At 46.2% G+C, this 24,290-nt stretch overlaps 2 protein-coding genes across 2 annotated transcripts in view; both read left to right on the top strand.

Annotated features, from left to right (window-relative positions):
• The window catches only part of LOC142570744 (phosphatidylcholine translocator ABCB4-like), a 34,488-nt gene extending 31,232 nt beyond the window's left edge, over window positions 1-3,256 (top strand). Inside the window, exon 6 of the mRNA XM_075679086.1 lies at window positions 3,047-3,256. Coding sequence (XP_075535201.1) covers window positions 3,047-3,256 — 210 coding nt within the window. The remainder of the gene's footprint in view (window positions 1-3,046) is intronic.
• Window positions 3,257-17,583: 14,327 nt separating this feature from the next.
• Window positions 17,584-24,290, top strand: part of LOC142570743 (phosphatidylcholine translocator ABCB4-like) — a 90,319-nt gene continuing 83,612 nt past the window's right edge. Inside the window, exon 1 of the mRNA XM_075679085.1 lies at window positions 17,584-17,673. Coding sequence (XP_075535200.1) covers window positions 17,584-17,673 — 90 coding nt within the window. The remainder of the gene's footprint in view (window positions 17,674-24,290) is intronic.

The following is a 24,290-nucleotide window of genomic DNA, read 5'->3' as shown; positions in this document are numbered from 1 at the left end:
TAAATTCAGCGAGGTGCTCTTGTTTTCTTGTTTGTGCAAATTTTGCATACATGTGGGTTTTCTTACGGATCATGTTAACAGACTTCGCCATAATCCATAGCTTCCGTGCCTTTCTTGAATTCCTGATTTTCTTAAGTTTAAGGCATTCTTCATAAACATTAGTAAACATGGACGTCCATGTATCATAAGCATCGTTTGCAAGATTGCAGTCGAGCACCGGCTTCCAATCAATCAAAGAAAGTTTTTCTTTAAACCTTGTAAGTGTACTTTTGTTGATGTCTTACACCAGATAAGCTTCAGAAGTGTAAGCATGTTTTCCTAATGAGGAAGCCTGCCAAAACATATATATTGGGAGATGGTCACTGAACGACGTATCGATAACACCACTTTCAACATCTACGGATGACTGTTATAAACATCTCAATTAAGCTCTCAGATTGTGCCGTTATGTGTGTTGGCTCAACAGTTACATTAAAAATATTATTCTATTTGAGCAATGAAGAAGGTTCACTAGCTGGGCCATCTTGAAGTAGCATATTTACGTTGAGGTCTCCTCCCAAAACAAGCTTAATTTGGTTTTCATTGGCACAGCCAGTTAGTTTTTCTAGAAACAAATAGAACATGTGTAAGTTACCATTAGTCGGGCGATACATAAAAGTTAGCAAACAATTTCTACTGCGCACCGTTAAAACTTCGTAGTCCACATTTGAAGTGCTAAATTTTGCAAACATGTTTGCGAGAAGACTTTTTTCTGCAAGGAGCAGCACACCCCGTCCATGTTTATGAGGCCTATTCAGGGAAAAAAAAGCTTGAATAACCTGGAGGGCAGTGTACATCGTATTCGGATATGTACCAGTTTTCGGTAAGCATGATTACTTCGAAAGTACATGTAAAAGCTGAACGGAGTTCTGCTATATCGCCATGCTTATTTCTGGTGGATTGTGCGTTGCAGTGAAAGAAACTTATGTATCGGCTGGCCTCTGGGTAGGCGACATCCTTCTGTCTGATCATAGCGTGAATAAAGATAACACGATATATATCATTATCTGAAAGTGTACAAGAGCCCGCGGATCGTGCATCAAATCACACGCGAACTGTAAGCAAAACAGTAGGTGGTATATGACAACTGTGAAATAGGAATGCTGTAATGCATGAAAAAAATAAAAGCAGTACATTTTTTTCACCGATAAAAAAAAGTAAAGGTAGCATAAATATATCTCCCTGGTGACATCCGTGGCTTGATTTGGCACGTGATTTGAATACACATGGTCGTGAGAGAAAATCAGAAAAATAATACAGCTCCGGAAGTATAATATCGGTTATCAGATAGTAACAAGACCCTGGGAAATGACATGAACAAACGATGGCTTTACTATTTACAAAAAAAATTGAATTTTCTGTAATATGTAATTCGCAGCGGTCATTGTGACACATGAAAACAATAAACTAAAGCATCTTATGCCAAAGATACAATTCGAGTAATGTCATTGGTGCTATTGATTCTAATAACCGGAGCATGTTCATTCTAACGCGCAAAAATGTTTGCACTTAGCACCCATACATATTTTAACTTTGCCTCAAGCTTTCGAAAATTTGCACGCCCCAGGAGACGCTTCAGCTCTGGGCACAGGTGTTCGTTTACGAGCACATGTGCCTCAAGGCCAACGTCCGAGCAGTTAAGCTTGTGACCACGTGCCTTTTCAACGAAGCTGTCGCGCAGTTCGATGCCGACAAACTGTGCCACTATATTTTTGTTTTGTGGAACATTATCCATCGGCACTCGGTGAATAACCTCTATATCGGTTGGCGCTACTGTTTGGTTAGTTTTTTTCGCAATTCGCGTGACTATGGCAGTGAGCTTCTGCTGAGGTACAACACCTTCAATTCCTGCGTTCCTGTGGCCCGTCTGACCTGAATGGTCCCGTCTGCTTGGGCCCGTTGCGAGAGCTCTTCGCATTTCGCTTGCAGTTGAACGTTGGAAGACCTGAGCTCTTCGTTCGTGCCTTTGATTTCCTCATATTCTTTGCTCAAGAAATTAAGACTACTTTTAATTTCTCTCATTTCCTTGCGCGGTTCTCCATCGAAGTTCTCCTTGAAATCCTTGAGCTCAGCTCCAATTTCCTTTTTTATTTTCTCAAATTGAGCCATTATTTCCCTAGACAGAACCATGGTACAATGGTATCTCAGTCATGAAAAGCAATGTGGCAACAGAAGCAGCAGCAGAAATGCTCAAACAAAAATACACAAATAAAGAAAAGTGCACACACCTGCGTGTAAGATGGACACGGTTAAACGAAGTTGCTTTTCGCTGCCGCTGCGGCCAAATTATCGCTGACTGTTGTGCACGTCGTCTTTATAGCGTTGCTACATCCAGCGGTCCAATGGCAGTCAGTGGCCCTGCAGTCAGTGGTCCTGCAACGCGCCCTTCTGATACTTGCTTCTGACGACGCTTTGCGGCATGCCGTATGTGACAGAGGCGATACCTTGCTTGTGTCCAAGTTTCCAGCTTCGTAGTCATAAAATCATACAACTATGCAGGAACGCGGAATATACGGTGGCCTCTAGCATTCCTGATACTTTGCGAATTGCAGGTCTTCCAATCTTCCACCCAATCTTCTGGTGAGAAGCCCCACCAGATGATTGGATCGTTCAAATTTAATGAAAACACGTAAATTAACAAAAACACAAGTATCAAGTTGGTTTAGTAACCTAGTAACCTTTATGATATAGGTTACTTACAACTAAAGCTAAACTTCAACGTTACCGTGCTAAGAGTGTAGAGATAGCATCGGTTGCGCAGTGGACTCTTCACACGGAAAACATACAGGTAATCACAGCCTCATGGACTTAGAAGGAAACTCCAAAGCTTATGGTGGTGCTTCGCTATCTGACGGAACAGCGAAGTACCAATGTCATATATAACAGGCAAATTAGTATAAACAATCGCAACTTCTCAGCTAGATCAAACCAGTAAAATCGTAGCTAATTGAAAATAATTTTTGACACTCCTTTAAAAACAAGCATGCACTTCTTACTCTCTGTTCAGGGCACGTGCAGCAAGCTGACGTCGATGTGCCAGGCGTCCTCTGCGCTCATTGCGTGCCTGGTGATGTCCTTCTACTGGGACTGGCACCTCGGTTTCATCGTGCTTGCTTTCGTGCCCTTGGTGCTGCTTTCCACGTACCTGGAGAGCCGCATGCTGCGAGGGAAGCTCATCTCCTCCAAGCAGGCACTCGAATACTCCACCAAGGTATGAAGATAGCGCAATAGTAACTAATCACTGTCTCTTGGAAACCGCCAACTGCAGAGGCAAGCGGGACTTCCCTGCGTTAATGCATAGGTGATCCGTTTTCCTAATGCCTTGCTATAACCTAAAGGACAGAAAGGTGCAGCGATGGCGTAGAGGTAGAGAATCTACGTCGCGTGCAAGACAACCGTAGTTCAAATCCCGGTGCTGCGCAATTTTCCACCGGATTAAAAAAAATCCGCTTGTTGATATTGATAAGATTGCATGAACAGGCCCGGAGTGCGGCCTTATCCTGGTGACCAGAACCAGTAACGCACTGCCTCACCAGAGCAGGATTGGCCACCCTGCTGCAGTACTTGACCACAACCTCATACATTAATAGAATCGAACCCCGGCCCTCAGTCCCCAGCAGCTCCGAAGCAACTGACCATGGCGGCGGTCAGATCTGTGACGCAGCAGAGGATGTTGAGAATCTCTGAATCTGGACAGGCCGCCATTGGAATCTGAACCTGGCAACGTTTAACGCTAGAAGGTTATGTAGTGAGGCGAGTCTAACAGTTCTATTGCAAGAATTAGCGGGCAGCAAATAAGATATAATAGGGCTTAGTGCGGTTAGGAGGACGAAAACAGCATATACAGTGCATATACAGTGCACGTTTTGTGCTACCGGGGCTTGGCGGACAGACGAAAAGTAGGAGTCGGATTCCTGATTAATAAGAACATAGCTGGTAACATACCGGAATTCTATAGCATTAACGAGAGGGTGGCAGGTTTTGTTGTGAAACTTCATAAGAGGCACAAATTGAAGGTCATACAGGTCTACACGCCTACATCCAGTCATGATGACGAGCGAGTCAAAAGCTTCTATGAAGACGTGGAATCGGCGACGGGTAAAGTCGAAATAAAATACACTATACTGGTGGGCGACTTCAATGCCAGGGTAGGCAAGAAGCAGGCTGGAGACAAGTCAGTGGGGGAATATGGTATAGGTTATAGGAATAGCAGGGGAGAGTTATTAGTAGAGTTTGCAGAACGGAATAATTTGCGGATAATTAATATCTTCCACAAGTGGGATAACCGAAAGTGGACGTGAAGGAACCCGAATGGCGGGACTATAAGTGAAATAGACCTCATACTCTACGCCAACCCTGGCCTCATACAAGATGTGGACGTGCTCGGCAAGGTGCGCTGCAGTGACATTAGGATGGTGAGATCTCGAATTAGCCTAGACTTGAGGTGAGAACGGAAGAAACTGGCACATAAGAAGTCGATCAATGAGTTGGCGGTAAGAGGGAGAATAGAGGAATTCCGGATAAAGCTACAGAGCAGGTATTCGGCTTAGGTATTCGACTCAGGAAAAGGCCCTTAGTGCTGAAGCAATGAACGACAATCTTACGGACATCATTAGGGAGTATGCACTAGAAGTCGGTGGTAACTTCGTTAGACAGGATGCCAGCAAGCTATCACAGGAGATGAAAGATCTCATCAAGAAACGCCAATGTATGAAAGCCTCTAACCCTATAGCTAGAATAGAACTGGCATAACTTTCCAAGTTAATCAACAAGATTAAGACAGCTGACATAAGGAAGTATAATATGGATAGAATTGAACATGCTCTCAGCACGGATTGAAGCCTAAAAGCAGCGAAGAAGAAACTAGGAATAGGCAAGAATCAGATGTATGCGCTAAGAAACAAAGCCGGCAATATCATTACTAATATGGATAAGACAGTTCAAGGCGCTGAAGAGTTCTGTAGAAATTTATACAGTACCAGTGGCACCCACGGCGAAAATTGAAGAGAGAACAGTCTAGAGGAATTCGAAATCCCACAGGTAATGCCGGAAGAAATAAAGAAAGCCTTGGGAGCTATGCAAAGGGAGAAGGCAGCTGGGGAGGATCAGGTAACAGCAGATTTTTTGAAGGATGGTGTGCACATTGTTCTAGAAAGACTGGCCACCCTATATACGCAATGCCTCATGACCTCGAGCGCACCCGAATTTTGGAAGAACGCTAACATAATCCTAATTCATAATAAAGGGGACGCCAAAGACTTCAAAAATTATAGACCGATCAGCTTACTGTCCGTTGCCTACAAAGTATTTACTCAGGTAATCGCAAATAGAATCAGGAACACCTTAGACTTCTGTCAACCAAAGGACCAGGCAGGACTCCGTAAAAGCTACTCAACAATAGACCATATTCACACTATCAATCAGGTGATAGAGAAATGTGCGGAATATAACCAACCCTTATATATAGCTTCCATTGATTACGAGAAACCGTTTAATTCACTCGAAACCTCAGCAGTCATGCAGGCATTACGGAATCAGGGTGTAGACAAGCCGTATTGAAAATACTGAAAGATATCTATAGCGGCTCCACAGCCACCGTAGTCCTCCATAAAGAAAGCAACAAAATCCCAATAAAGAAGGGCGTCAGGCAGGGCGATAGGATCTCTCCAATGCTATTCACAGCGTGTTTACAGGAGTTATTCAGAAGCCTGTATTGGGAAGAATTGGGAATAAGAGTAAATGGAGAATACCTTAGTAACTTGCGATTCGATGATGATATTGCCTTGCTTAGTAACTGATCAGGGGACCCATTGCAATGCATGGGGTTGAGGATTGGGCGAGTTGGTATTGCATTCTATAAGTGGTACAGCGCAACATACAAAGGAAGAAACAAGCCGAGCTGGCTAGATAAAGGAACATAGCGCTGTGTTCCTTTATCTAGCCGGCTCGGCTTCTTTCTTCCTTTGTATGTTCCGCTGTACCAGTTCTAGAATGCAATCCATGCTCACTGACCAGGACAGGCAACATGGAAGGGTGGGTCTAAATGTTAATCTGCAGAAAACTAAAGTAATGTGTAACAGTCTCGGAAGAGAACAGCAGTTTACGATAGGTAGCGAGGCACTGGAAGTGGTAAGGGAATACATTTACTTAGGACAGGTAGTGACCGCGGATCCGGATCATGAAACTGAAATATTCAGAAGAATAAGAGCGGGCTGGGCTGCGTTTGGCAGGCATTCTCAGATCACGAACAGCAGGTTGCCATTATCCCTCAAGAGAAAAGTGTATAACAGCTGTGTCTTACCAGTACTCAGCTCCGGGGCAGAAACCTGAAGGCTTACGAAAAGGGTTCTACTTAAAGTGAGGACGGCGCAAAGAGCTATGGAAAGAAGAATGAAGGAGGTAGCGTTAAGGGGGGATAAGAAGAGAGCAGATTGGGTGAGAGAACAAACGCGAGTTAATGACCATCTTCGTTAAACTAAGAAACTTAAATGGGCATGGGCAGGGCATGTAATCAGGAGGGGAGATAACCGATGGTCATTAAGGGTTACGTACTGGATTCCAACAGACGGTAAGGGTAGCAGGGGGCGGCAAAAAGTTAGGTGGGTGGATGAGATTAAGAAGTTTTCAGGGACAACATGGCCACAATTAGCACATGAGTGGGGTAGTCGGAGAAGTATGGGAGAGGCCTCTGCCCTACAGTGAGTGTAGCCAGGATGATGATAATGATGATGATGAAAGGGCAAAAGACGAAATCAGGAGGGAGAGCGGGGAAGTCATGTTCCTGAACACGACATAGAATTCGTACCTGCAATTTGAATTTGAAGTCTTCGAAGTATATTGAGAGTTGACTACAAAGCATTATTATGATGCGATTACAGCAGCCTGTCGGGCTTTCGCCATGTCTTGGTGCCTGTTATTAGCTCGTGCCGGTAAAGAATATCAAACTTGGTGAAGCTGAGAAGGCCTATTAGTATTTTTAAGATCCCGCTGGGTGGTGGAAACTAACGCACAACGAGGGTGAAATCAGTGAACAGAGAAATAAAAGGTAATTCTTGATATTCATGAACCTATTAAAAGCACGAAATTAAAACAAATGAACGCAAGTAATTGAGTAGAGCATGTTGTGGGGCTAGTTGGTTCATACCTTTCAAAAGATGAAGCGCCAACAGGGACAGCACATTAAGAAAGGGCAATGACAGGACAACGCGCCTTGTCCTGTCATTGTTCTTTCTTAGTGTGCTTTCTCTGTTGGCGCTTCAGCCTTTGAAATCAAGTAAATGACCCTGCAAGTGTTTGATCCCTGTGGTAATTTAGCCCTGATGGTCCGTCATCTGGAAGGCTTTTTCAGTTTTGTGCAACCAGTACATTGATGCGAAGACAGACTACGACACAGCACTAGTCCTTGTTTGGCTCGTCGTCCTGTTGCTACGTTCCTTCGCTCTCCCAAGTAATCATGGCATACCAAGTAGCCGAAACCGCTGCCCTTTTAACAACAGTTTATTTCAAGGAAAGAGCAATTTGTCACCTATAGTAGTGACTCTCTTGTTTCGCCATGTTGCAACTATTAACGCTCACTGCAAAGGAACACGTTTCTGACATGTGTGCAGGATATATAAGCGCCGCTCCTTCCTGAAATTAAATTTCCAGAGGTTAGCGTTGTGTATGTGTCCTGTCCTTTCTCTGCGTTCATGTACTAGTTGCACCACACCGAAAAAGCCTGCAAGTACTTTTAAACATTTTTAGTATTTTAGACTTGCGTGTGCATGTTACAAAGTGTATAGCAAACGTATCTGTTGTGAGGTCACCTCGCAAGTGTTGATCATGGAGTGGTGGCGTGGCATATGATACACACTCCGTTGAAGAGGCGATGTCCAATGCCTTTTATTTCTGTCTTCTCTTATGTAACATGAGAGAAGACAGGTCTGTCTTCGCATCGATGTACTAGTTGCACAAAACTGAAAAAGCCTTCCAGATGACGGACCATCAGGCCTAAATTACCACAGGGATCAAACACTTGCAGGGTCATTTACTTGATTTCAAAGGCTGAAGCGCCAACAGAGAAAGCACACTAAGAAAGAAAAGTGACAGGACAAGGCGCCTTGTCCTGTCATTGCCCTTTCTTAACGTGCTGTCCCTGTTGGCGCTTCATCTTTTGAAAGCTATGAATCAACTAGCCCCACAACATGCTCTACTCAATTACTTGCGTTCTTCATTTGTTTTAATTTCGTGCTTTTAATAGGTTCATGAATATCAAGAATTACCTTTTATTTCTCTGTTCACTGATTTCACCCTCGTTGTGCGTTAGTTTCCACCACCCAGTGGGATCTTAAGAATACTAATAGGCTTTCTCAGCTTCACAAAGTTTGATATTCTTTACCGGCATGAGCTAATGCTGGTAACAGCAGGCACTACGCCGAATGACCACAGACTGTTGCGGATGCCGGAATCATTGGGCTAGCACAGAAGTCTAGTTACCTGCAGGTCCATAACCTCCAAGCGCCGGCGCAAAACTTCGCTCGTGTTACGGACTACTGATACACACTAAGCAAATCTAAATGTGGCACTTTTGTTTTGCACTCCAAGTTCTTTTTCGCTTCACAACAATATTTCAGGTTCTTGTCTTCAGAGGCACCTCCACCTTTATCGTCAACGTTTAGAGTGTTTCAAAGAACGCAATTTTTTGTCTTTTCCATCTAACTGCTCCTACTGTCCCCAAGAGAAGAACCTTTCTGCTGAGTTATACAATGGCAAGCTACTGACGCGTCGTAAAACATTGAAAGTTGATACTACAAAGCACCTAAGCCACAACTAACGCAATTAAGAAGATCCGAACATGCCTTCTGCAGGCCCCATTACTGCATTATTCGTCTCAACAGGTCGTATTCGCTTTGCACATGCCTTGGTCCATGAGCAAACCAGAGATATGGAGGTTGTCCACGCGTAAGGTATTCTTCACGACACAGTATACAACTGGCACAGGTGCTTCATGGTGCGTTGCATCCCTGGTGGAAGAATACGATGGTGTGCAGATGCTCTTCTATTATTGGTGCTTTTCGTGCCTGGCATTTGTATTCAGACGGTCAGCGACGCATTTAGCCACTTCACCTCCCGCATGGCTCACGTGGGACTTTATTTGCTCCGCCCCATGACTATGTTCGCTTGCTGCGCGTGAAATATGCACATCGCCCTACTTGTGTTATCGACGCTCGAGCCCCTGCAGATGCTCAAGGCACTTATGTCGTCTTTCTGCTATCATTCTCATTGGCAGGACTTTTACTGCAGTCGCCCAAAACTTGGAACTCTGAGTAGCTGCTGGGTCCTCAAGCTTGCGTGTACATGTCGTATCGGGCTCTCACTTAAAGTACAGGCTGCCTTAGAACCTGCACTTCATAACTTCCCTTTTAAACCTTTAAGCACGCAAGATGAACTCAGCTCCGCAAGGGCAAACTTGCAAAGAAGAACGACCAGACGAGCTCGTCCAGCGCTTTCTTCTTTTTTTTTTTTCGTGCAGGCGCGAAAATGATTTGAGCTCCTGTAAAGTATTTACTAAGGTAATCGCAAATAGAATCAGGAACACCTTAGACTTCTGTCAACCAAAGGACCAGGCAGGATTCCGTAAAGGCTACTCAACAATAGACCATATTCACAATATCAATCAAGTGATAGAGAAATGTGCAGAATATAACCAACCCTTATATGTAGCTTTCATTGATTACGAGAAAGCGTTTGATTCAGTCAAAACCTCAGCAGTCATGGAGGCATTACGGAATCAGGGTGTATATGAGCCATATGTACGGTGGCTCCACAGCCACTGTAGTCCTCCGTAAAGAAAGCAACAAAATCCCAATAAAGAAAGGCGTCAGGCAGGGAGATACGATATCTCCAATGCTATTCACAGCGTGTTTACAGGAGGTATTCAGAGACCTGGATTGGGAAGAATTGGGGATAAAAGTTAATGGAGAATACCTTAGTAACTTGCGATTCGCTGATGATATTGCCTTGCTTAGTAACTGAGGGGACCAATTGCAATGCATGCTCACTGACCTGGAGAGGCAAAGCAGAAGAGTGGGTCTAAAAATTAATCTGCAGAAAACTAAAGTAATGCTTAACAGTCTCGGGAGAGAACAGCAATTTACAATAGGCAGCGAGGCACTGGAAGTCGCAAGGGAATACATCTACTTAGGGCAGGTAGTGACGGCGGATCCGGATCATGAGACGGAAATAATCAGAAGAATAAGAATGGGCTGGGTTGCGTTTGGCAGGCATTCCCAAATCATGAACAGCAGGTTGCCATTATCCCTCAGGAGAAAAGTATATAATAGCTGTGTCTTACCAGTACTCACCTACGGGGCAGAAACCTGGAGGCTTACTAAAAGGGTTCTACTCAAATTGAGGACGACGCAACGAGCTATGGAAAGAAGAATGATAGGTGTAACGTTAAGGGATAAGAAAAGAGCAGATTGGGTGAGGGAACAAACGCGAGTTAATGACATCTTAGTTGAAATCAAGAAAAAGAAATGGGCATGGGCAGGACATGTAATGAGGAGGGAAGACAACCGATGGTCATTAAGGGTTACGGACTGGATCCCAAGGGAAGGGAAGCGTAGCAGGGGGCGGCAGAAAGTTAGGTGGGCGGATGAGATTAAGAAGTTTGCAGGGACGGCATGGCCACAATTAGTACATGACCGGGATTGGTGGAGAAGTATGGGAGAGGCCTTTGCCCTGCAGTGGGCGTAACCAGGCTGATGATGATATAACCTCTGCATGAAGTGGCGATGTTTCCATTACCACAGCATGCAGGAGTCTAACAAACACACACACACGCACACAAATAATTCCCTCACTAACCGAAGTGAGGCAAGCGGGATTCACTCGAAGTCAGATTAGAAGAGTTAGAAGAATTAGATGAGAAGATAAATATTAGAAGAGGTTTCTTTCATGAGTCGTTAGCATTGCCTACTGGAAAGAGAAGCAATACTGAAGAAGCAATACATATAAACATGAATAACAGTTGCACTTGAAAAATACTTTGTGTGTCCTCAAATGATTGTTCACTGAAGTCGCGGCCTTGTATGAACACCTACAAGGCGTCATAGTAGTAGTCAGTTTAATTTCACAGCCTGAGTCCCCTCACACCACCAAGAGACTGGCGGCTCTGGTATCAGCGATGCCGCAAGCATATTCAGTTAAACAAGTTACGAAGGTAGGTGTTTTGTGCGTATTAGGTCGGTACAAATGCAGAAACATTGGTAAAAGCCATGTAACGCTTTTTGAAAGATTTAATACACATAGATACCTATAATATTTTCCTGACGAAAGGTCATTTGAGAAGATAAGACATAACATATAAGAAAAATTACACAATATATAACAATTCCTGATGATGATGTTTGGTGTTTAATGGCGCAAGGGCCAGGTGTGGCCAAAGAGCGCCATGCTAATGTTAATGAGTTCGCAGTGGACAGATGGATTCTGTGATCTTAATGTGCCGTGGCTGTAAAGGGGCCTAAAAGTGTTGATGCAAATTCCATAAAATGTAGGTTTAATAAAATTATGGGAATGGCTATTGACGTGTACTATGAACATTAGAAGGCATTGAGAAAGAATGATGCAATATATAAAATACGTGAGATGCTAAAATGTCTGGAGCACTTCTGCCTCACCAGAGCCCTTGAAAGCCAAGGACCTAGAGGCATGTTCTATACAAAGAACACTATCGTAGATATATCCTCTGGAAAGAGGATGCACTACGGTATAATTGGGCTTGTCACGTGTAGCACATCTTTCAAGTAAGCGAGGACCTATTTAGTCTTAAAAAGCGGTTCTATACCAAGAAACATGGCCGGATGCAGAGGGACGTGATGGCTGTATGCAAAAAGGAAAATGTTTCCTCCTGTCTCTTTCGGCTTCCCGGCACTCCAGGAAGACGTGGAGGGCAGAAAGCCTGTCGCCGCATCTACCACAGGTTGGAGGCTCTTTACCAGTCAGGAGAAAGTTATGAGTGCCGACCGTGTGTCCTATTCTTAGTCTAGTGAACAGGACGTCTGTTCTTCGTGTTTTCGTTGCTGTGTGCTGGAAACCTCACTTAGGCTTAATTACGTGAAGCTTATTACTCGTTTCTGCGTCCCACAAGCGTTGCCAGTGGCTTCGCAGTTTGTTTCTGAGGAAAGGCTTCACGTCTGTAGCAGGGACTGCAGCAGAACGAGTACCCTGCGATGCCATTGATTTGGCCATCTCGTCAGCAAGCACATTTTCCTCGATTCTCTATGGCCAGGGACCCAGCATATTACTACATGTCTGTGTGATAAGTAGATGTTGCATAAGTGTATGTAGAGTTCATTGAAGACAGGATTTGTATGCTTTTGTAAAGAAATGAGTGCTTTTACAAGACTTAACGAGTTTGTGAATATAATTGCTCTGTCAAGTTTCAGTGTCTTTATATGTTTTACTGCAGACAGTACTGCATACGCTTCTGCAATGAAGATACTTGTTAGGGGGTTCAACACGTCAGATTCAGAAAGAGAGTGGCCAACAGCAGCGTAGGATACGCCAGCATGGGATTTGGACGCGTCTGTGTAAAATTAGTAGCAGCAGTACGTCGACTGAAGCTCTCGAAAATGCATAGCAATTTCAAGCTCAGGAGCGTGCTTCGAGACCTCTACAAAAGGTGTATCACATTCTATCACCTGCCACTCCCAGGGCGGTAATAGATTAGCAGGAGCCATTGGGCGATGTTCGAGTATCGGGACATCCATTTCTTCACCAAGTTCTCTTACACGCAGTGACAAAGGAAGTCTCATGGAGGGTCTGTTACGGAAAAGTGTTTCACACGTCAAGTCGTTTACTGTCGTGAAACACGGATGTTCCTTATTAGAGCGCACTTTAAGAAAGTAGGTGAAGCTGACGTATGTTCTCTGAAAATGGAGTGACCACTCATCTGACTCTACGTATAGGCTTTCGACAGGGCTTGTTCTAAAGGCGCCAGTGGCCAGGCGGATACCCAGGTGGTGGACGGGGTCTAACATTTTTAGCGCGCTCTGGGCGGCAGAGTGGTAAACCACGGCACCATAGTCGAGTCGTGATCGAACTAGGCTCCTTTAAAGATTCAATGAACACTTTCTGTCGCAACCCCATGTTGTGTGGGATAGGATTTTAAGTAAGTTCATTGTTCTGAGACATTTTTCTTTAAGACATTTTATGTGCGGGATGAATGTAAGCCTGAAGTCAAGTATAACACCTAGGAATTTGTGTTCCTTGTTTACAGGTATTCGTTGTCCATATATTTCAACAGTGGGATCTGCAGCAAGCCCTTTTTTCTTGGTAAAAAGAACGCAAGAACTTTTGTTGGGGTTCACTTTGAACCCGTTTTCGTCTGCCCACTTAGAGACTTTGTTTAAACACTGTTGTACCTGCCTCTCACAGACTGTTTGGTTGCAGGATTTGAAACCTACCTGTATGTCGTCTACGTTGACGCAATAAAATATAGATGTGTGTAATGTTTCACGAAGCGTGTTCATTTTAACTACAAAGAGGGTGCAGCTCAGTACGCCTCCTTGGGGTACCCCAGTTTTCTGTATAAATGCTCGCGACAGCACATTACCTATCTTCACCTGGAATGTGCGGTTTTGCAGGTAGCATTCTATAATGTTTAACATAGTACCGCGGATGCCCAGCATCGATAGGTCACGCAGGATACCATAGCGCCAAGTTGTATCGTACGCCTTTTCCATGTCGAGAAACACGGATATGAAGGACTGTTTATGCACGAAGGCATCTCGAATGCTTGCTTACATGCGCACTAGATGGTGGGTTGTAGGTCGACCTACTTTAAAACCACACTGATACGAATCAAGAAATTTATTTAATTCAAGGAAGTGTAAAAGTCGACGGTTTATCATTTTTTCAAAAAGTTTGCATATACAACTTGTGAGGGCAATCTGGTGATAACATGTTACTAATGTGGGGTCTTTGCCCTGTTTAAGAATCGGAACAACCAACGCTTCTTTCTATGCGGTAGGGAGGTATCCCGCAGCCCATATTGTGTTAAAAAGTGCTAGCAGTGTAATTTGAGTGTCACTGGGGAGGTGTTTAATCATGTCGTACATGATCCTGTCTGGTCCAGGTGAAGAGCTCTGACATGCAGTCAGGGAGGCTCTCAACTCGGCGATGTTAAGAGGCGCGTTGAAGGGATCGTTCTGTCTGCATTTGCGGTCGATAGCCTTGTGTTCTGCTACTTGTTTGTGTTTTATAAACGCCTTGGAGTAATGGTTGGAACTGGAAACGTGTTGGAAGTGTTCGCCAAGGGCGTCAGCTTGGGGCGCGATCGGAGATATTTTGTTCGATACGCGGTCTGTTCAGTTGCTGCAACGTCACAGAGTTGCAGTATGCAAAATTTGTGACACCGGGGCGGAGAGAGCAGCCAATCAGGAAGCGGTGACCTCCCCGGAAGTTTACTTGCGTCGTTTGTCGTCTGCTTGCAAACAGTGTACTACAAAACCAAATGTTTCTCGTCTTCCAAGTGAATTAAATCTTTATCTAAAGAAATGTACTTTTTTCTTCTCAAGCACAAACACGTTTTCAAATAGTAGTACGTGTGACTACTGCAATTTATAACTATTAGGTTCTTTGCGTCGTCCCTAGGTGGTGTCGCGCACAGCGAGAAGGAAAAAGAAAAAAAAAACGACGGGAAGAGTGGCGCACTTTTCAAGAGGCAGCGACAACATCCCAGTGGCTCGCTGGCACCGATGAACTTGTCGATTTCTCTGTACAACCAACGAATTATTTGTTTCGAGAAACAAAAACGACGCCGGAATTCACTTTCTGCCATCTCTTCAAACGCGTTTCGCACCGCCACGCGCTCTCCTCCTTCCTCTAGAAAAGCCAGCGCAACAACCTAAGTTTCCAACGGAAGCGCCATTTTCTAGAATTAAACTATGAATTGGATTCAAACCTGCCATTTCGCAGCCGAAAAGGCCGCCTGCTGGATCCAATCCAATCCACCAGACGCGCCATGCGAAGCCGTATGATCGCTCCAAACTTCTCAACTCCCGTCGCGTTCGGACGAAATGCTCGGTGGGCGGATGATTGACAGGAGCGTGTCGTCATTTTGACGTCACCAAAAACGGGGCGGCGCCCCGCGGCTGGCGACGTCGGCGCGGAGTAGGCCAATCGCGCGCGCCGGTAACCGAACGAACGCGCCGAACAACCATCTCCGATCGCACCCCTGGTCTTCCTAGCGGTTTGCTTCACCGTTTACTAGGGGCAACGGATGAATTTCTCGCCCCTTAAGCCTTTTCAGCCCATCCCATACTTTATATTCTTGAGTATACGAACTTATACCAGACAGAAACTTCTGCCAGCTTGCCCTCTTTGCCAGTCGTCGTGTCCTTCTTCCCTGTGATTTAATCTGTTTAAATTCTATAAGATTTTTCGCTGTAGGACTTTCGCGTAGTTTGCTCCAAGCTTTATTTTGTCTCTTCCGCGCCTCTCTACAATCGCCATTCCACCATGTGACTCTTCTTTTGGATGAAGTGCCTCTTGCTTGAGGAATTAACTTTTCAGCAGCGTCAATGATAAAAGCAGTGAAGTATGAAACAGCATGATCTATAGTAAAATTATCTATAAAATCTCGTGATATGTCGGTAGATTCCCTAAAACGTTCCCAGTCCGCTGAGGCCTGTTTCCAGCAAGGAAAGTGTGGATGCAAGTCCTGTTTGTTTAAGGAGTTCAGCGTTACTGGGAAGTGATCACTTCCGAATGGGTCTTTAATTACATGCCATTCTAAGTCAGGAAAGATGGAAGCGGATCCGATCGCCAGGTCTATTGATGAGTACGAGTTATGATGTGGATTATAATACGTTGGCTCCTTCTTATTAAAGAGACAGGCACCGGTGGTTAAAAGGAAATATTCAATAAGTCGACCTCTCGTGTCGCATCGCGAGTCTCCCCACATTGTGTTATCTGCGTTAAAATTCCCTACTAGACCCGACCAAAACCACGTCAGAGAATAACAAAGCCATCCATCGACTGGTTCACCAGTATGAAGGGACGAATGAAGAACTGCTAGAAAAAGTACGCAAGAAATGCTTTGGCGACAGCAACCCGGCCGCTTACACAGAAAGATATAAAGGGCAAGAAAACGAAGCATTGGACAGGCCCATAAGTAAGGAAGAAGTTTATGCGGCAATAAGAAGAGCAACAAGAAACACGGCAGCGGGTGCGGACAAAATTAACAACGCACTTATCCGCAACCTCAGTGACGAGTTAGTCGAAAAATTAACCGACTACCTCAACAAACACTGGGGAGCGGAAACAGTTCCAGAAGAATGGAAACACGCTGAAATCATCATGATTCCAAAGCCAGGAAAGAAACTCCAAGTAGAGCACCTCAGACCAATCTCTCTCACATCATGCTTGGGCAAGATATACGAGAGAGTGGTTACGAAGAGACTTCAAGACTACATGGACGATAACGAATTATACCCGCACAGCATGTTCGGCTTCAGAGCCAAGCTGTCGACTCAAGACGTGCTGCTGCAGATAAAGGAAGAAATACTCAGCGAAATCCCACGCTACGGAGAAAATATCATCATGGCACTCGACATCAAAGGCGCCTTTGACAATGTCAGTCACGAAGCCATACTAACGGGCCTAGACAACCTGAACTGCGGCAGAAAGCCACACGGCTATGTCAAAGCATTCCTGTCGGGCAGAACAGCGACCATCGGGCTAGGAGAGCTAAGATCACAAAAGTTCAGCACTCCAAACAAAGGCACACCGCAAGGGTCAGTTATCTCGCCCATCCTTTTCAACGTGGCAATGATAGGACTGGCCAAACAATTAGAGGAAATTGGGGGTATACGTCATGCGATGTACGCCGATGATATCACCATCTGGGCGCAAAGAGCTCCGTTAGGATACCAAGAACTGAAGTTGCAAGAGGCCGCAGCATGCGTAGAAACATATGTCAGGGCAAGAGGACTCGCATGCTCAACGGGGAAATCTGAGCTCCTGAGAGTACGCCGGAGACGCAAGGCCAGCGACGAGGCCGAGCCCCTGAAAATCTACCTGGAGGGACACCAGATCCCGGAAGTGACGCAATGCAGAATACTGGGGATGTGGGTGCAAACAAACCAGCGTTGCACATACGCCCTGGCACTAACCAAGACTGCAGTCAACCAAGTCGCCAGAATGATAAACCGGGTGTCGAAAAGAAGATATGGCATGAAGGAGGCAGATACACTCAAGCTGATAAACAGCCTAGTAGTCAGCAGAGTGGTGTACAGCCTACCGTACTACAACTGTGTCAAAAGCGAAATCCAGCAAATCGATACCATCCTAAGGAAAGCACTCAAGACGGCGCTTCAAATACCCCAAACAGCGTCGACCGAGAAGCTGCTAGCCCTAGGGCTGCACAACAGCTTTGAGGAACTGCAAGAAGCCCAAAGGATCGCACAATTCTAAAGACTACAGCAAACTGAAACCGGTAGAAGACTTCTAGTCAGGTACGGCGGCGAATCAACCCTACGAGAAGTACAAGATAACATGACGATCCCGGACGAGTACCGCAGTACCATCAGGGTAGCACCAATACCCAGAAATATGGACCCGAACCTGCACAAGGCACGCAGGGAGGTGAGGGCAGAGTACGTGCAAAGGACACTGGCCATCCGGAACGAAACGGTGTATGTTGACGCCGCAACATACGCCGGCAAAGGAGAAGGCAATAAGCATAAAGTGGCGACGGTGATTGGCCCGGACCTCAGGGAAATCACCAGCGCGTCAATACGGAACTGCACGGTAGTTGAAACCGAGGAAGCGGCCGTAGCTCTAGCGGCAGTGGAGGGCTATCGACTAGGCAAATCCCTAACTATTCTAACAGACTCGCAAACAGCATGCCGGAATTACATGAATGGCAGGATCAGCCGCAAAGCGCTGAACATTCTCCGCTCTAACGGCCGACCCACAGACAAGCAAAGCAAACACGCGATAGTTTGGATACCGGGACACACGAGTGTCGAGGGAAATCTGGAGGCAGATAGGATAGCTCGAGGGTACGCAACAAACCGGGCGTCCAAGAACACTGCCGCCATAGAGGACCCAGAACCGGTAGGCCAAACATACGCTGACACGCTAAACTACTTCAGGGGCGCCAGAATGAGATACCCGGCACCAGACAAACAACTCAACAGAGAAGAAGCCGTAATCTGGCGGCAACTACAAACGGGCACATACCCGAACTTATACATTCTAAACAAAATTTACCCTACCCAATATGAGAACACATGCCCCTGGTGCGGGGACAAGCCCACGCTATATCATATCACGTGGGCCTGCCAAAAAGCAAAAGAAATAACCGTAATAGAAAACCCGAGTGCGGAACAGTGGGAGAGGATGCTTTCCAGCGACATCCTGAAAGTCCAGCAAGGGCTAGTAAGGCGTGCTCGCACGGCAGCTACCCTCAGTGGGGCCCTGGACTAGGGGCACCAACCCTGCAAATCAAGATGGAAGAAGCCATCTGACGCACCGCTAACTCCATATGTAAATAGAGCAAATAAACGTTTTTCACCACCACCACCCACGAGTATATAAGGCTCGGGGAGCTGGTCAATAAGGTTATAAAAGTCTTTTTTCGAGACGCTGGTTTGGCGGTATATAAATGGAACACACTCTTACTAATTTATGAAATAGAATGTCCCGAACTGACACTGCCTCGAGGGGCGTGTTAAGGGCGACGAGTCGGCAAAAGACAGATCTGTGGGCTACTATTGCTACACCGCCAGAGGCGGTAGCCTCGTCGCGGTCATTCCGAAAAATAGAGTAATTACGAAGAAAATTAGTGTTTGTAGGTTTCAGATGTGTCTCTTGAACACACATCAACCTTGGATTATGTTTGTGCAACAGTTCATTATTGTCGTCGAGGTTACGTAGAAGTCCTCGTACATTCCACTGTAGTATTTGTGTTTCCATTATGATAAATGTGTTGGGTGCTGTGTGTTTAAGAGATAAGGATTAGCTCAAGGGCCTTTTTCAGGCGCCGTGACGGGAGTTTTGTCTCTTTTGGAGCGATCGAGAGTGCCTCGTCGCTCCTTAGGCGCTGGTGGCGCCGTCTTGCTGGTGGTTGTGCCCATCGCCTCTTGCGAGGCGCTGGACAGGCACTCTTCCGAGCGCTTTGTTTGGCGTGAAGGCCTCGGCACATTGGACGAGGCCTCTGAGGTCACCTGGCCGGAGGTAGATAGCCCCTTTTGCGGGGTTGGCGTAGCAGCGCTAGCTGCAGACGCCGGGGGGGGGGGGCGGATGGCGTTTCTGCCGCCTCACTGGGTGTGAGACGGACAGCCACCAGAGACCGTTGTGGCGCTGCCCCCTGACGCGCCACTTCGGCAAATGTGTTTTTGGGCCGGTAGGATACCCGCCTGCGTGCCTCCTTGAAACTAATTTTCCTTTACTTTTATCGTCACAATTTCTTTTTCTTTTTTCCAGGACGGGCACGACCGCGAGTATGCGGCGTGCTCCCCTTCACAATTTACACAATGGAGAGTGTTCTTACAAGCTTCAGAGGTATGTTCATGGGCACTGCACTTCGCACAGGTTTGACGGCCTCGGCAGCTCTGCGAACTGTGGCCGAAACGTTGGCGTTTGAAACATCTGAGCGGATTGGGCACATATGGCCTAACACGAAGCTTGATGTACACTGCCTCGATTGACTCGGGCAGGACACTTGATCCAAAGGTGATTATCAAGTGCTTGGTTTGGATTTCTTTGCCGTCTCGCCTCATAATTCTTTTGATATTGATTACATTCTGTTCAGTGAAGCCCTCCAAGAGTTCAGCTTCAGTGAGCTCCAGCAAGTCATCGTCCGACACAACGCCGCGGGTGGTGTTCATAGTACGGTGCGGGGTTACTGTTAGTTGGTTATCCCCAAATGACACAAGCTTAGGCAGTTTCTCGTATTGCTTCTTATCGCGGAGCTCCAGGAGGAGATCACCGCTTGCCATCCTGGCCGCCTTATAACCGGCTCCAAAAACACCAGTCAAAGTCTTCGATACAAGGAAAGGTGAAATGGTGCGCACTGGTTTGCCTGGTTTTTCCGAGTGAACTACATGGAAACTTGGGAAGTTGTGGACTTGGTGTCCGAAAAATTGAAAAAGTTCATTGGTGCGCCCTCTTTTCTGAGGGCGATTAGGGAGTTGAGGAAAGGAGCTATCCATAAAGATATGTGATATTTCGGCAGTAACGCCAGCCACCCACCGTGGAGTCCTACAAGGGGACGCTGCAGGACCTGTGAAACACGGCCTGCCAACGCCAACTGTACATTACCACTATAACCAAATATGAAATAACCTAGGTTGGCTATTCACACAAGGTTAACCCTTGCTGCCTGGAAATATTGGAAGTAAAGGGGAAGCGAGTAGAAGACAGGAAAGGTGGAAAGTAAGGGAAAGACGAAGATAGTAGGGAGAGAGAGACAGGAAAAGGCGACTACCGATTTCCCCCGGGTTGGTCAGTCCGGGGGTGCCGTCTACGTGAAGCAGAGGCCAAAGAGGTGCGTTGCCTCCGCCGGGGGGCCTTAATGGTCCTAACACCCGGCATTGGCTCAACCCCCAGGATCCCCCTTTCCCCGGACACGGCTAAGCTGCGCACGGTTCGACACGGGAGGGTCCAACCCTCGTGTGCTCGTGTACGTGGTGTCGCAACACACCAAACGCCTGTTGGCGCAGACGCCCCTGCGGGGTATAACAATTCCTGAAAACAACTTATGACTAGAATTATTAGCGTAAAGCAATGTCACTGCATAACGCTAAAGTTTATTTACTTGTCGAAACGTGCCTTATGCCATTGGTTTAATTTATTTCTCGGTGGCAGAATAAGGATTACCGAGTGATAAATTAACAGGCGCACAAATAAAAAACGATGTTATGAAGTAAATCAATAAATAATAAGACGCCGCCATATCTCAAAAGCGCGAAAGGACACGAGAGAAAGTAGAAACAGCGTGCATTACGTTATTGAGCAAGTGCATATGACGAATACGAATTAATACATGCACAGCATCGACTACAAGTAGGTGAGAAGTAGCGCAGCCAAGCGTCGTTTAGAATAGCTGTCTGTTGGGCGTGTTGGTGAAGTTTCACGATTCTGACATGGTGCGCGCTACGTCGGGATTGTGTTGAGACGCCCTCGATGACTGCAACACAATCCCTGAGGAACAGGCAACATCCCGGAAAAGGAAAGTAGCAGCGAGGTGACGCAAAGCTGAAGAGGGAGAAGGAAGAGGAAAGCGCGAGGCGAGAGAGCGTGAGCTTCGGGGGCTCGGAAGACTGGCGACAAGGAGGCGATGTGGTTCGTGGAGCGGAAAAAGAGTGCCTAGGCAGAGCCGGGAGGCATCCATGCCATCCCAAGGGACCGGCCTGTTCTGGGGCCATCCACGGACGACGGTCGAACTGAGCCTGGTGGATAGAGCCGTCTGAGCGCTCAGATCAGAGGACCTAGGCCCCACTGACCGTTGCTGAGCACAGTTCCTGCAGCCCGGCACGACCGACGCGTCCCGCAGAGCGCAGCTACGACCCGTTCGCCAACTGCTCTTAAGCGCCGATCCAGCACCCGTCCTTAGTGACACCTCCCGGAGAACGCAGCTGGGACCCGTTCATCGACCGTGCTGGTTGCCACTGCCGAGCGTCGCTTGAGGCCAGCGTCGACAAGCGACCCTGCGGTTCATAAGCTGCCGCGTACTCGGCAACTGTCCCGCCGCCTCGGACGACGTAATTTTTCCCGGTGAACCCATGTTTATACCATCACTGTGATTCGATTACTTACCGCGTCATAAACGGACAGAGCAGAGAAACGTTTAGAGCAACGTTCTATAGCCTTGATCGCACCCTGCTTATTTGTTCCTGCCAGTTATAACGATGTTTTCTTCTGAGTGCTCCTGCATGTGCTGCAACGCATTTCATGTGCGAACGGCGCTGTCTATTATTCGTAACAAGGTTTCCCTTGCATGCACGGCATTATCCCAAAAACCTGACAATGCAATGATGGACAAGCGCTGCTGAAACAGACGCACACAGGAAATACGCGCTACTAGCAACTAAAATTTTATTTACGAAAGGTGTTCTTGCATTCATAACGACGTGCATCAAAGGGGTGACGTACAATCATTCTGTATATAAGAACACCGGTCCTAAACAAAGTTTCCAGTTTCTAGTAGCGCCTTTGTCCTGTGTTCTTCACAAGTCTCCGTTTTAGCAGCACTTTTCCATCATGAAGCGTCTTTGATTACCCGAAAAGTCTCACCTTTTTGCGTTCTTTTCTAAGCCAGGTGGTTTGCTTGAAGCTTGTCTCATTTCCCTGAAGCTTCCCTCACCGCTTCCTTGCCTGTTATTGGCGCCTGATAACTTTTGCCAATTGAATACCTCATGTATGCCTTACTGTAGGAGGAGCACTCTGTAAAACTGGCGCCCTAGTACAGAACGGGTCAGAGCTGTGCGATAGCTCCCCACTTCTTTCTTTTATGAATACTTATCGCCACGTAACGTTCATGAAGGCGCACCCCTCCATTAACACGAGAGCAAACAATTTTCCGAATCAGTCAGTTATGCCGGATCAGATCCAGCCAGTTACGCCGAATCACTCCGTTAAGTGCGCGTTTTCTCCTACTTTGTAGTGACTGCGCTTGGCTCTGTCCGTACGCCTGAGGAGTACTACATATATGGGTTGCGCGCTATATTTTGGAGGTAATCTGTGCCAGGCTCACGTTTGGACAATCCGAGATGGCGGGTCCCTTTGCGTGCGCTGTCTTCCCGCGCGCCTAGTGTTATGTTTCCGCTGGTGCTTATGCGGTGGAAAATACGCTTCCTTCTCGGCGTCAGACAGGTTCTGGCGAAGTATCGATAAGCGACGTGTTGGCTTTGTCATTGGGGCTCATACTGCGTTTGTAGCCAGTGCACATTGCGACGTCCGCAGCCTCACTAGAAGCAAGTTCGCAGCACTTTTTTTTATTTGGCGGAGCGCGGCTGACGTTTACGCGGCACGTGCGCCATGTCTAATTATCTGTAATCATTGGTGGGTGCAATGATCCAGGGCGAGCTGGGATGGCTGCAAACTTCGTGTGCGCTGTCTGCCTTTCCGGACTGTCTTTCCGCGTCCCTAGTGTAGCAGATCGCATAGTTAGATATAAGAGAGAGTGGCAATTGGAGATATTGGTGACAGAGACCATCTTGCATTGGACTTAAATATAGGCATATGATGATATTGGATCTAACTTGTGGAGTCGCGGTGTATCACGCGGCTGTACGAACTGTTCGCCCCCACTACCGACGTTATTCACAACGCTAGCGTTTTGACAGCGAGTGCTCATAGTCGTCCAGTGAGACATCTACGGGTTTACATGGTGCGTGAATTGCACTATGCTTGCTACTGGTACGGCCTATATAACAAACATATAGACTCGTGTAATGGCCGCACTTTTTGTCGCGATTTTGACGAGCCTTACATATGGGACCTGGCCATTTGACCTAATTTTTCCAACTACACGAAAGAAATCCGCCTTAAACCACCGTGATCGCCTCCTTTATCCATCTAGTAGCGACGCGCCAAAGTACAATGTGCACGAAAATTCACTGTTGAGCGCCATCGGAATCAGCGCGCCGAACGCGATTGCTTCTCGGTTTGAATTTTTTTAAATATTTGCTGCGAGGTTGGGGGTTCGGCCCTTACATCGGTGCGACATTTACACAGATTTATACCTTAAGAATTGCCCTTCGTGCGATTCTTTTATACTTCGCTATTACTAATACTGCTTCTCCTTTCCGGTGAAACAGCTGCCTCTTTTTTTTTCTGTGAGCCCGACTATAAGCGCTGCTGCGCATGCCTGCTACTGAATCTGATTTCGAGTGAATCCGGCTTGCCTCATTTCGGTTACTGAGTGAATTAGGGAATTATATATATATATATATATATATATATATATATATATATATATATATATATATATATATATATATATATATATATATATAATCACAACATTCATTAACAACACAACATAACGGATAACAACATCTGTTGGGGATGGAAACAACACCACTTCATGCAGAGGTCACACACACGCATATATATATATATATATATATATATAATTCCCTCACTAACGGAATCGAGGCAAGCCGGATTCACTCGAAATTAGATTAGAAGGGTTAGAAGAATCAAATTAGAAGAGAAATATTAGAAGAGTTCTTTTTTTCATGAGTCTTCAG

This window comes from Dermacentor variabilis, chromosome 2 (assembly GCF_050947875.1).
Source record: "Dermacentor variabilis isolate Ectoservices chromosome 2, ASM5094787v1, whole genome shotgun sequence".
NCBI classification, from domain to species: domain Eukaryota; kingdom Metazoa; phylum Arthropoda; class Arachnida; order Ixodida; family Ixodidae; genus Dermacentor; species Dermacentor variabilis.
The sequence above is the reverse complement of the archived record's forward strand: the minus strand, read 5'-3'. Positions and strand labels throughout refer to the sequence as shown.